Genomic DNA, 12,142 nt, shown 5'->3' with positions numbered 1-12,142 from the left:
AATGTGCCAGAAAGTGTGGGAAGTGTCTTACACACATTATCTAAGGTGATACCTATAAAGCAAACAATATTATCCCCATTTTACAGATGGAGAAATTGAGGCTCCAAGTGGTTGAGTAATTTGTAATAAAATCAAGCAGCTAGTCGGTGATGGCAGTACTCTATGAATTCAGGCAGTCTGACTACAGAACAAGTAGTCTTTTTCTTTTTGAGAGAGTGAGAGTGAGATAGAGAGTGAAAGAGAGAATGAGTGGGGGAGGGGCAGAGAGAGAGGGAGACAGAGAATCTGTAACAGGCTCCAGGCTTTGAGCTGTCAGCACGCAGCCCGACGCAGGGATCGAACTCCCGAATGGTGAGATCATGACCTGAGCCGGAAGTCAGATGCTCAACCAACTGAGCCACCCAGGCGCCCCAAGAACAAGTGTTCTTAAGTGTAATACTACACTGCCTCTGAATAAATGTGCAGTAAAGAAGAAAAGGTCAGAAAGACATGAAGTTTATAACAACTTTTTGTTTTCCTAGTAGAAGTTTTTGCTGACTTTCTGATTCTCAGGGATATTCTCAATGGGTGAGGGTTACTGCACGTCAACATTATACTGACAGGCCAGTGCAATAAACTATGAAAGCCAGACAAATAAAGAATGAGCCAGTGAATTACTGCACACTACAGATGATGGGTTCCAAAGAAGTAGAAGCCTGAGAGATCTGTGTGTATTAGGGTCATTAGGGAGGGCTGTAAGAAGTTAAGACCTAAGCCCAAGAAGTGTAAGAGAAAAGCCATGGGGTAAGAGAAGGGGCATTTTGTAGTTTCAGAATCAGCACAAACCCTCTGTGGAAATGGCGGGGGGAGGGGTCGGTTGGGGGGGTTGGTCATAAGTAGATGAACAAACACACATGTGGTTTGGAACATTTATATCCAATGCAGCTGTAAGCTCTTATTCTTGCCAGCTTTACTTGGTCACTCAAACAGCTGGACAAACATAGGTTACAGTTGACAGTACTAGTGGGGGTGGGATATGGCAGCTAATGCAAAGGCTAGATCTAAAGCTACAATTCCCTAGCTCCCGTTAAGGGTCCTTGAGGTGTGGAGGGTGGGCATAGGGAACCTACCTCTACGATTTCCAAACCTAAAAAGGGAGGACATGCTGACCTAGGGACTATTTAAATACATAGTATCATTTGCTCAGAGATCTTTCACTAGGTTGAGCCAGAATCACCTCTAATTAATGACACACCTAGTGTAACTATTGGTGCAGATCCTCCCTGCCCCTAAGAATCACAAGGATGAGAGGTTAGGGCAGCTCTTAGGCCATCTACCATCTCTATAAGAGACAGGAGAGCAAGTCAGGAATCAGCTGTCTTACGCAAGGGTGTGGAGACACATCCACACTTCAGGACAGAGACTGAGCTTACTAGCATGAGGCCAAAAGTAAAAACACTGTGGTAAACAAAGATTTCCTAGTCTTGCTTAACTACACGGCAGCTAAATCCTCAGCAAAATGTTAACAGTCTCTGAAGTGTGAGCCTAAGAGCAATTTGACCTGTACTTGGAAAAGGTGGGAGACATGTGCAAGTTTCTCACTTCAGCAGGATATACAAGGGGTTAAGGTATCTTCTGGCAAACCTCCAAATGCTACATTATTTACCTGATTAGAGACTGGCACTTGGAACATGTATGGTCTTTCTCTCATCTCTCAGATATCAGAAGTGCAGAAATATCAAAGTACTCCTGATAAGATTCAAAACCCAATGCATGCATCCAAAGTACGTTTGAGTTGCGAGGCACTGATCTAGGGACTGAGACTATAAACATACGAAGAAAGACTACATCACTCTAAAGGATGGAAATGTACCCATTCATTATTACGTTTTATCATGCCCAAAAACTCAAGACTGCCGGCAGGAAGTTCTTCTAGTGCCCCAGTAGCACCAAACAAGTCTTTTTCCTGCTTCTATGCCTCTGACCATAGCTTGCCAACCTGGAATGGTCTCACTGTACGTCACCTATCTATATCCTCACATCCTTCAAAGCCACCTGAAGTCCTCCTCCTAGAAGTCATAATCTCCATCTCATCCCCTAAGTTCTGTCTCCTTTTGCTGAACTACTAACAATCACAGCGAGTACAACCATCACTCTATTTAGAAATTTGTCATCCTCTAATCGATAACTTTTATTCATTCAATGAATCCTAGGTACCAACTGTGCGACAGCATTGCCCTAGGGACTGGAGAAACTGCGGCAAACAGCACTGGTTTTAACCTCCCAAAAAAGAACTCATGGGGAGAGTTCTCCTATGCCGCTTTTGAAAATCTTCTGTGTAGACCTGGGTCTGTACTCAGTGCTTCATACCTAACAATTTATTAGAGCCCTGGGCTTCTTTGGTCCAAACTCACTCAAACTGAAGTTACAAAAACCAATGGGGAACAAAAGCCAACGAAGCCATTTCTAAATGAACTTCCACTTCGTAAAAACCTCAAAAGAACAAGGAAGGAAAAGAAAACAGGCTATGAAAGTGCTGCTGAACCAACACATTTTACTCACACTGACAAAGTACCTCCAATCCCCCCTCCAAGCCACACAAAAGTGACTTTTCTCTCTCCATCCTTACCAGCTCCGGATTCAAGTGTTTATTTTAACAACAGATCTCAGAAAAGTTTAAAGCACCCCTAAGTTTCCTAAACAGATCTTCCTAAAGCTTTGTTTCTTGATGAGTAACCCCCTTGATGAATCTCGCATATGCCACTTAAGAGACTGATCCAATGAGGCTCCCGACAACGAACTAGAATTTGAGCTGCAAGCACAAGAGGGGCTAAAAGAACACCACTCTGAACGTGATAAATCCAGACACAATTTTAGTATCAACAACAAAAGCCAGGTCCTGCGGAGCAGGGTGGAAGGTTCCAAGTTCCCAAAAGAAGGGAGCCAAGAGAATTTCCTCCGGGGGGAGCGGTGGGATTCTGCAAGGCGTGGGAGTTTCTGCATGAGGTGAGGGAGATTTCAAATAAATATTTCTCTGCTCTCAAGTAGCTTGTGAGATACGACAGCTGGCACCCGAGAGCGGGCGAGGGTGAAGCCGGGCTGTGCCATGCGGCGGAGGCTGCCACCCGGGCACTCCCACCATTCTCCGCAGCCGGGTCAGGATATGAGAGCCCGGCGCCGCGCGGACCTGCACGGGCGCTCCTGGCCCCGTGGGCCGCCGGTCCTCGACCCTGGCACCCAGCAAAGCCACCCGCCCGGGTCTCAGGCGCCCCGACCTCTCAGGAGCCCCAGGAGACGGGCGGGGGAGAGGGGATCTCCAGCCAGCCGTCCGGCCCCGGCGCGTTACCCACCTGAGCAGACTGGAGAGGGGATGGCTCGAGGACCCGAGGCCGCCGCCGCCGCCGCCGCTGCTCCCGGAGGAGCCGCCGCCGCCGCCGCCGCCCCCGAAGCCTGAGGAGAGCCGCTTCCCGGACAGCAGCTTCTCCACGGCCGGGAGGTGCCCGGTGCGGGCCGCCTCCAGCAGCTCCTGCTCCTTCCCCATCCCCAGGGCCACCGCCCCCTGGACCCCCTTCCCGGGGCCGCAGCCGAGCCTGCTCCGGCTCCCAAACTTTCCGTCTCCGGGCAACGCACCCCCCAAACCGGCCGGGGACACCACCCCCCTCCCCCCCGCCTTTTCTGCCCAGGAGCGCGTCACTTCCGGGATCTGGCGTCACGCGTCACCGCGCCCCCGCGCCCCGCCCCCTTGCCCACCTAGCTGGGCGGGGCTCGGCCGGCGGGCGCAGGTGGCTTTGGTCTGCTGGAAGCCGACCGGTTTGTGTCGGGATAGGCCTCCAAGGGCAAGAGGAAAGCGCCTGATAGATACCCGCTGTACAGGTGTTAGGGAACAAATGGGGCCCACCTGTATGCGCCTCCCGACATGCGCTTCCTCCCCAAAGGTTTTGGGAGCCCACAGGACAGGAAATACGGTAATTCAACCAGGCAGCGTAGAAACAAAGAGAGAAATACGGTAACGCGCACCTACATTTTCAAGTTCATTCTTTCGGCACTCATAAGTTAAATATGTGATGGATGTTGGGACCTAGTGATACAGAGGTGAATAAAATGGCCTGCTCCGCACCTCAATGAGGGAAGAGAGGAAATTTTTAAAATACAAATATCTCTTCTTCATGGTCCCAATCTCTGAAAAGGCTCGTTAAAGTGAAACATGCAAAGACAAGACCTCCCTTCCCAGTAGAGTTTGTTTCCTCTTACTTTTTGATGAAATTAACCGAACTTACATAAGAAGTCAAGTTTGTGAAACCGACCTGGATAGTGAGTACCGGTGAATTGGAAAAATCATTTAATTGGGTAGAAAGTATATATTGTCTTTGCTACTGGAACTGTTCCTACCTCTAATTAGGCGCTCAACAAATGTGGAGTGAATCGATGGGTTGGATCAATTCTGTTCAAGTTATATGACTTTTTTTTTTTTTTAGGTGCTTGAGGAACCGAAAAGAAATGGCAATTCACACAGGCCCACGGCCTCTCCCCAATTAAAATGTACGAGGTTGAGTCCCTGCCTAAAACTTTACCAGGCAGCCACATCCCGAGGCATTGGCGTACAACGGAAAAGAGTCTTCTACCGTCCCCAAACTTTACTCTGAGGAAAATGGATTAGGGAGTTAACCACGTTTTTAGGAAGGCAGCATGGAGGGGGAAAAACGTCCTTCAGGAAATAACACAGCTCTCCTTTACAAATGCTGATTTCCCAGAGTGGGAAACCCACAAACTGATTTCCGTACCCTCAATTTTCCGTCTCCAACCGCCACCAAATCAGTTAAAACGGAGCTCTTGAAGTTCCCTACGCGTGCCTTAAAATGATCCCTCCGAGGAGCGGTAGGGGTGACGTCATCGTAGCGCGACGCTAGGAAGTAAGCTTCTAGGCTGCTCTGACTCTGTCAGTCCCGAGCTCCAGAGCCTGACAGGACTGCGGTCTCGCCCTTCTTTTTCTTGCTGCTATGGATAATGCCTGCGAGTCGCCCCCGGAAAAAGGTGGAGAGACGGGGGAGTCAGAAGAAACGGCTGCTGCTCCCGGGGGCCCGGGGGCTACCGACACAGACGGAATCCCAGAAGAAACTGATGGGGACGGAGATGCGGATTTGAAAGAAGCTGCGGCGGAGGAAGGCGAGGTAGGGAGACATGTGTGGATGAGGTCAGAGGAGTACTCCGAGATTGTGTTAACAGAGCTTGCTCGACCGGCTTCCTGGTTGGTCCCTGCCAAGCCCAGATAACTCGAACTCACCATGACTCCCTCTAGATCTGCCAAGATGTGTGCGGAGAGGGAGGAGACAAAACTGTAGTGCTGGTTCGGTTCCAGAGCCCCAGCCTCTGGGTTAATACTTTTAATCCCCGCTCCTAGATATTAAGGCTACTTCTAAGAGATTTTTTAAAAAATTTTAGGCAAATTCTACCCCTAACGTGGGGCTGTACCTCAGGACCCTGAGATCAAGAGTCCCATGCTTTTCAGGAGGGGCTACTCAGGCGCCCCTAAGGGAATTTTACATAGCCTCTTGGTTTTCCTGGTGAGGAAATTGGGATCTGATGTCACAGACAGTGCAAGAGCTAGAACCCAGGATTCCTCGTATCCCTTTGACCGAAATATGGTTTCTCCTAGATGTTGCTCAAGCATAACTGTCATACGCCGCAGAGCCGTTAAAGGGAGACTTGGAGTTACTGGTTCAGTCATGTTTTTACCCTCGTGGGACATTTAACTACGACCAGTGACCTGGGTGTCAATGTCCAAGGGACTCTATAGCATAAACACACCAAACCCCAAGAGCTCAGCAGTGTTGCCTAACTGAGCATCAGTCAGGGGACTAGAATCTCAGCGTGCTCTGGCTTCCATTTCTAGAGATGGAATCTTGGAGTCTTAGAACTTCCTAGGGACTTAAACAGATCATGGGGAGGACACTGCATTAGATAGAAACAGCCTTTCAGAGAATTAGGTTGCATCAAAATATATAAAGTAAGAACTTTTAGAAAAATGTGGGAGCACCTGGTTGGCTCAGTTGGTTGAGCATGGGACACTTCATTTCAGCTCAGGTCATGTTCTCACGGGTTCCTGAGTTCAAGCCCTGCATTGGGCTCTGCGCTGTCAGCAAGGCTCCAGCTTGGGATTTCTCTCTCTGCCGCTCCACACCTCGTGCTCACATGCTCTCTCGCTCTCTCAAAAAATAAGCATTAAAAAAATGTGATGAAACTTTTTAAAGAAGGAACCTTTAAAAAAGATCTGAAGGACATAGAGGGTTTGAATAATAATTGGTTCAGTCCAATAAAGAGCTCACTACATACAGAAATTTGCACCCAACAGGAGATACATTTTTTTTGATACTTCTGACTGAAACACTGTTGTTTTTTTTAATGTTTATTTATTTTTGAGAGAGAGAGAGAGAGAGCACGACCGGCTGGGGGGGGGGGGGAGGGGGGGGGTTGAAGAGAGAGAGGGAGACACAGAATCCGAAGCAGTCACCAGGCTCAGAGCTTCAGAGCCTGACGCAGGGCTCAAACCCACGAGCCGTGAGATCGTGAACTGAGCCAAAGTCGGACATTTAACGGACTGAGCCACCCAGGCGCCCCAAACTGAAACACTTTTAAAAATTGATCATATACCAGGGGTACCTGGGTGGCTGGTTGGTTAAGCTTCCAACTCTTGACTTCCGCTCAGGTCATGATCTCAGGGTTTGTGACATGGAGCCAAGGCTGGGCTCCCTGCTGACAGCACGGAGTCTGCTTGGGATTCTCAGTCTCCTGTCTCCCTCTTTCTCTGCCCTTCCCCCCACTCGCGTGCACGCACATGCGCGCTTTCTCTTTCTCTCTCTTTTTCTCTCTCTCTTTCCCCGTCAAAAAATAAACCTTTTTTAAAGTTAATTTAAATTAAATTAACTTTAAAGATTGATCATATACCATACCACAAAGAAAAACCCAAATTCTTAAAAGCGGAAATCAAAACAGGGCGCATCCTATTAGCACAGTGCAATAAATATGAAATTAACAACAAAAAGCTTCTCCCAACTGCCACTCCCCCCAAATAAACTAACCCCTGGACATTTTAAACTGTTTTTTAAATAGCCCTTAGATTAAATTAACAAAGAGAACACTACATCATATCATACGGGCCTTGACCAAAACCGTATTTAAAGAAAAATTCATGGCTTTACATATTTGTATTAACAAACAGGAGATGCTGAAAATAAGCACCCAACTCAAGAAACCAGAAAAAGAACAGAATAAACCAGAAATATTTGATGTTCAAATTTAGGCTAAATAAATTTTAAAATCCAAGAAAAATGACTCCTTTTTAAGGAGAATATAAATCACCAAAATTCAAGCACATAGAGGTTAGAAAACTTGTATAAATAGGTAACTAGAGAAGAAATTGAAAAGTTTTTTTAAAGATACACTATCTTCACTTTTACCTACCCCCTTATATTCCTCTATGAGTTTATGTGAGTTCCTCTTTAAGAAAAACAGGTTAAATCCCATTAATGAAGTTTGTTGTCTTTTGATTGTATATTAAGTTGGAGGGGATGAAGTTTGGATTTGAATTATTATTAAACATCTAGCATGAGTAAACCTATGTTAAATGCTTATGTGGGAAGAGAAATAAGAGACAAACCTATCTTCAAAAAGTTCACATTCTAGCAGTGAGAAACATTTGCGTGATACAGTAGAATTGAAAGATAGGAAGAAAAGAGCATTATGTGTGGGAGAAGCTCACTTAAAAGTTCCGAATCCATGGGGCGCGTGGGTGGCTCAGTCAGTTGAGCTTCTGATTCTTGGGTTCCACTCAGGTTATGACTTCATGGTTCATGAGCTGGAGTCCACGTTGGGCTGTGTGCTGTCAGTGTGGAACCTGCTTGGGATTCTCTCTCTCTCTCTGTCTCTCTGTCTCTCTCTCTCTCTCTGTCTCTCTCTCTCTCTCTCTCTGTCTCTCTCTCTCTCTGTCTCTCTCAAAATAAATAAATAAGCTTTAAAAATATATATTAAAAAACAAAAGTTCCAAATCCAGGGCCAACTAGCTCGCTCAGTTGATAGAACCTACAACTCTTGATCTCAGGGTCATGAGTTCGAGCCCCATGCTGGAGGTAGAGGTTACTTTAAAAAAAAAAAAAAAATTATTAAAAGTTACAAATCCAAAGAAACACTGTTTTGATGAGAGGGTGCCTCCTTTTTAATATTCTTTCAAGATGGAATCATCAACAATAAAGAGATGTATAGATTTAGAGGCAGAAGAGCTGGCTGGATGGAGAGGCCTTTTCTGACATCCCCTCTAAAGGATGAGGTCAGGAAAGTGGGCTCAATGCGGGAGAGTGGTTATCATGATCCTTGGCACTTCATTTCCTTTGTAAACATACTAGAGCTAGGATCATATAGCTAAACTGGAAAGTTGGATTCTTTGGCTGGTTTTCTTTTCACAGCTAGGCTATAAACTTCTTTAGGACAGAGAGTGTATCTTAACGCATGATGGTACAGCCAGTGCTTGGAACCAAAAAAACTATTGAATAATGGATTTGTTGTGCTGTAAAGAGAATGAGGTCTTACCTTCTTCCCCAAGTCTGGAAAGTAGGCCAAATATATAATAGGGTTTCTTTTCATCTTCTCAGCTGAAGAGTCAGGATATCTCAGATTTAACAGCAGTTGAAAGGGAAGACTCATCTTTACTTACTCCTGCAGCCAAAAAAATGAAAATAGATACCAAAGAAAAGAAAGAGAAGAAGCAAAAAGTGGATGAAGATGAGATTCAAAAGATGCAGTAAGTTACTTTCTGATTTTTTTTCCCCATTTCAAGTCTCTAACTTGACCGTACAAAGTCAATAAATTTGGGGAGCCTGTAATTTTTTTCCCTTTTTTATACTCAAAAGAAAGTAAAGCAAATAATACTTTATGTAACATTTTAGGAAATATAAATAAATAAAAAGAAAAAAAATATCCTCTTGTCACCAGAAATAAACACTGTTAGTATTTTGAGGTATAGTCTCCAAGGTATTTTCTATACATGTATATCCAGAAATAAATTTTTTCAAAGATGTTACTGTTTGTGACCTGTTTTTCACATTGTATATGGTGAATGTTTTCCATCTTTTTTAATGGGCTCATTGCAAATTTATCAGAGAATACAGAAAAATAGAAAAAATAATTACCCATAATCCCACCACCCACAGTTAACCCTGGGTATGGATTAGGTTATATACTTTTTCAGATTTTGTTTTAAATGTTTTAAATATTTATAGCTAAATACTTTCTTGTAAATCTGCCTGTAAATTATCAATTTCAGTGGGTGCATTGTATTCCATTATGTAGATGAATGATCATTTAACCAATACCTGTAGTTCTTTTTCTTCTTTTGACATTATTATGATTGAGCATCTTTGAGCCCATCTTTGCATACTTGTCCATTTAGTTCCTAAATAAATCCCCAAGGAGTGAATTGCCAGTTCAAACAGTCTGAATGTTTTCAAAGACTCTTCATACACATTTCCAAATTTTTCTCCAGAAAGGTGGTTGCACTTCACACTCTACCAGCATGTATAAGTTTGTGTCCTCCCATTCTTACTAATACCATTCTTTATAATGCTCATCTGTCTGATTCATGAAAAATGTTATCTTATTTTAGTTTATCATTTTAATTTCTTTAGTTAATAGTGAAGGTTAACTTTTTTTCCTCTGTGTTGGTCATCGGTATTTTTGTAACTTGCCTATTCATGTCCTTTGCTTATTTTCAAAATCGCTATCTTTTATTTATTGGAAAGCATTAAGAGCATAAACCCTTCTCCATATATTTTACAAATATTTTCCCCCAAGTCTGTTAATGTCAAAAACTAGTGGTTTGAATATAAATTTATGTATCAAATTTTTACCATCAATGTGAAATGTAATAAGGTAGAGTTAGGGGTAGAGAGAGCCTAGTGCTGAAAACATAATCTATATAGTGACCCAACATTGTAGTTTAAGTTTTTGTTGTTAATGAAGTAGAAACGAAGTTGTATGTCATTTTCTCTCAAGTTTCTAAAGAGTAAAAATGCTTTGTCTTCATTCCTTGTAAGCACCAAGCTTAATGCTATTGACCCCTCGAAAATTCATTTTCTAATTGTCTGAGACTTTTATTGATGTGATAATATACCTTAAACATTTGTTGTTGTAAGCCAACTTAATTATCTGAATCTTTGTCTAGAATCCTGGTTTCTTCTTTTTCTGAGGAGCAACTGAACCGTTATGAGATGTACCGCCGGTCAGCGTTCCCTAAGGCAGCCATTAAAAGGGTAAGGATGGGCTACCACACTTCATTTCCATCAGATATGAGAGTTGAACTAGACACAAGAACTGTGTCCACCTCATTTTGAATGAGGTGCTAGTCAAGTTGGTGGATCATTCACACAGGAAAACAAAAATAAAATGCCTCTCGATTATCAATTGGAGTTTTGTATTCTGGGGATAAGGTCTAAACATAGAGAATGAGTGGCTGTACACCTGAATCTTTGTCTTAATAGTCTTAATTTCAGTATCCAGCCTTTAGTAAAAACCTTTTTAGTACAAAACTCTTAAGGGTACCATATTCTTAAAAGCAGTCCTTGACTTTCTTAATCATAGTCTTTGTTCTTCTTTCAAGCTGATCCAGTCCATCACTGGCACCTCTGTGTCTCAGAATGTTGTTATTGCTATGTCTGGCATTTCCAAGGTTTTCGTCGGGGAGGTGGTAGAAGAAGGTAAGTGTTGTTGATAGCATGTACAGGATTGAACCTCTGGTGGTCTTAACTTTCAAGAATATCTATGCTAGGGGACCTAATAAAGTACCTGTGGGTGTTTCCATTTGCACTAGAAGTTGACCAAGTGGGGCACTTTGTATTCAGGAGAGCATGACCATTATTCCTCAAAAGTTTTAATACTGGGACTCAAGGAAGCATCTGGGAAATCTTTCCAGATTCCTGTCCTCAGTCCAGGGCGACAGAAGCCTACTCCATATTTTTCCCCAATGGAGTTTGCTCATTTCTGTTGCCAAATTAAAGACCTAAGATAAGCTATCACTGGGGGCTGACCAGTGTGGTATGATGAGGAGTTGTCGAATCCTGGGAACTGTCCTCTATCCATCAAAGAAAGAACCTTGGCTGAGTGTATTGCTGGTCTCCAGTCAGTGAAATGTTTTATTTTTTTAAGTAGAAGATTATATATTACACTAAAGCTAACATGATAGGTTTTATAGCATTCTCTTAAGAAGGGAAAATGTCTTGGTTTATTTCCTTAGCAAGCTTAAGAAGGGTTAATGAGAATTACAGGATTCAAATGGATTATGTGATTAATAAGTCCTGTGTGACCATGAAACTTTCTTCTTCTGTCTAGCACTGGATGTGTGTGAGAAGTGGGGAGAGATGCCACCACTACAACCCAAACATATGAGAGAGGCTGTTCGGAGGTTAAAGTCGAAGGGGCAGATCCCCAACTCAAAGCACAAAAAAATCATCTTCTTCTAGACTGAAGCCTAGAAAGGCCTGGTACTGAAGGAAGGAGTACCGGTTCCAGACTTCCTACTGCATGAGACTTTTGCACAGGTGCTTTAGTCCTCTAAGGATTCCATGATGATTTTAATGTTTCTCAGAACTCTGATATTCATCACATCTAAAAGGCATGCAGCCTGTTTCATACTTGCCTTGACTAAATATTGGCACCTCTTTGGACATTCTGAGGCATTTAACTATTTCTTGGCTAGTTGGAAGAAGAAAGGTACATGGGCCTTAAGCGTCTTCCAGACAGAGAAGCTGCTTTCAGAAAGTCTTTCCAAGAAAGCTTTGATGGTTTCACATTGAAGCATGAAGTTGCTATGATTTAGGTTGTTTCTTCCATCTGGTTTTAAGTAGATGAAACAACCAGTAACTTTGACTTGTGATACTCTACCATGAAGAACACAGTGATGGGAGGAGTAGTGGAAAAGTTTATCCCTGTACACATGTAAAGTTCCCTATGGATCTTGGTGAGTGATCATTAAACTGTTTTCCAACTTGCCTTATGTGTATTCCTTTTCTGTCTAGCTGGTTGGAATGGGGAGAAGTTCATCATTATTTTTTGGTGTCAGATTAAAACTGGTCTTTGGCTTTTTTTGAAAATTTGAGCCCTTCCCATTTTCTACTAGAAC

At 43.5% G+C, this 12,142-nt stretch overlaps 2 protein-coding genes across 7 annotated transcripts in view; one reads left to right on the top strand and one right to left on the bottom strand.

Moving 5' to 3' along the window:
• The window catches only part of ANKS1A (ankyrin repeat and sterile alpha motif domain containing 1A), a 179,429-nt gene extending 175,789 nt beyond the window's left edge, over positions 1–3,640 (bottom strand). For all 6 annotated transcript variants that reach the window (XM_060615253.3, XM_060615256.3, XM_060615252.3 and 3 more), the window contains exon 1: positions 3,330–3,640. In XM_060615253.3, coding sequence (XP_060471236.1) covers positions 3,330–3,520 — 191 coding nt within the window. In that variant the 5' untranslated portion in view covers positions 3,521–3,640. The remainder of the gene's footprint in view (positions 1–3,329) is intronic.
• A 145-nt stretch (positions 3,641–3,785) lies between these two features.
• TAF11 (TATA-box binding protein associated factor 11) lies at positions 3,786–12,012 on the top strand. Its single transcript, XM_060615260.3, has 6 exons — positions 3,786–3,944; positions 4,455–5,147; positions 8,622–8,770; positions 10,190–10,277; positions 10,625–10,721; positions 11,353–12,012. Exons 2-6 carry the CDS (start codon positions 4,977–4,979, stop codon positions 11,481–11,483), a joined length of 636 nt encoding a protein of 211 aa, XP_060471243.1. The 5' UTR covers positions 3,786–3,944; positions 4,455–4,976; the 3' UTR covers positions 11,484–12,012.
• The last annotated feature ends 130 nt before the right edge of the window (positions 12,013–12,142 follow it).

This window comes from Panthera onca, chromosome B2 (genome assembly GCF_046562875.1).
Source record: "Panthera onca isolate mPanOnc1 chromosome B2, mPanOnc1 haplotype 2, whole genome shotgun sequence".
NCBI lineage: Eukaryota > Metazoa > Chordata > Mammalia > Carnivora > Felidae > Panthera > Panthera onca.
Note: the sequence above shows the minus strand (reverse complement) of the source record. Positions and strands in the feature narration are given on the sequence as shown.

Excerpts from the sequence above, each read along its gene's own strand:
- TAF11 (XM_060615260.3), top strand. The coding sequence starts at position 4,977 with ATGGATAATGCCTGCGAGTCGCCCCCGGAAAAAGGTGGAGAGACGGGG. Across the intron at positions 5,148-8,621 it reads CTGCGGCGGAGGAAGGCGAG|CTGAAGAGTCAGGATATCTC; the intron begins GTAGGGAGACAT and ends TCATCTTCTCAG. Across the intron at positions 10,278-10,624 it reads CTAAGGCAGCCATTAAAAGG|CTGATCCAGTCCATCACTGG; the intron begins GTAAGGATGGGC and ends TCTTCTTTCAAG.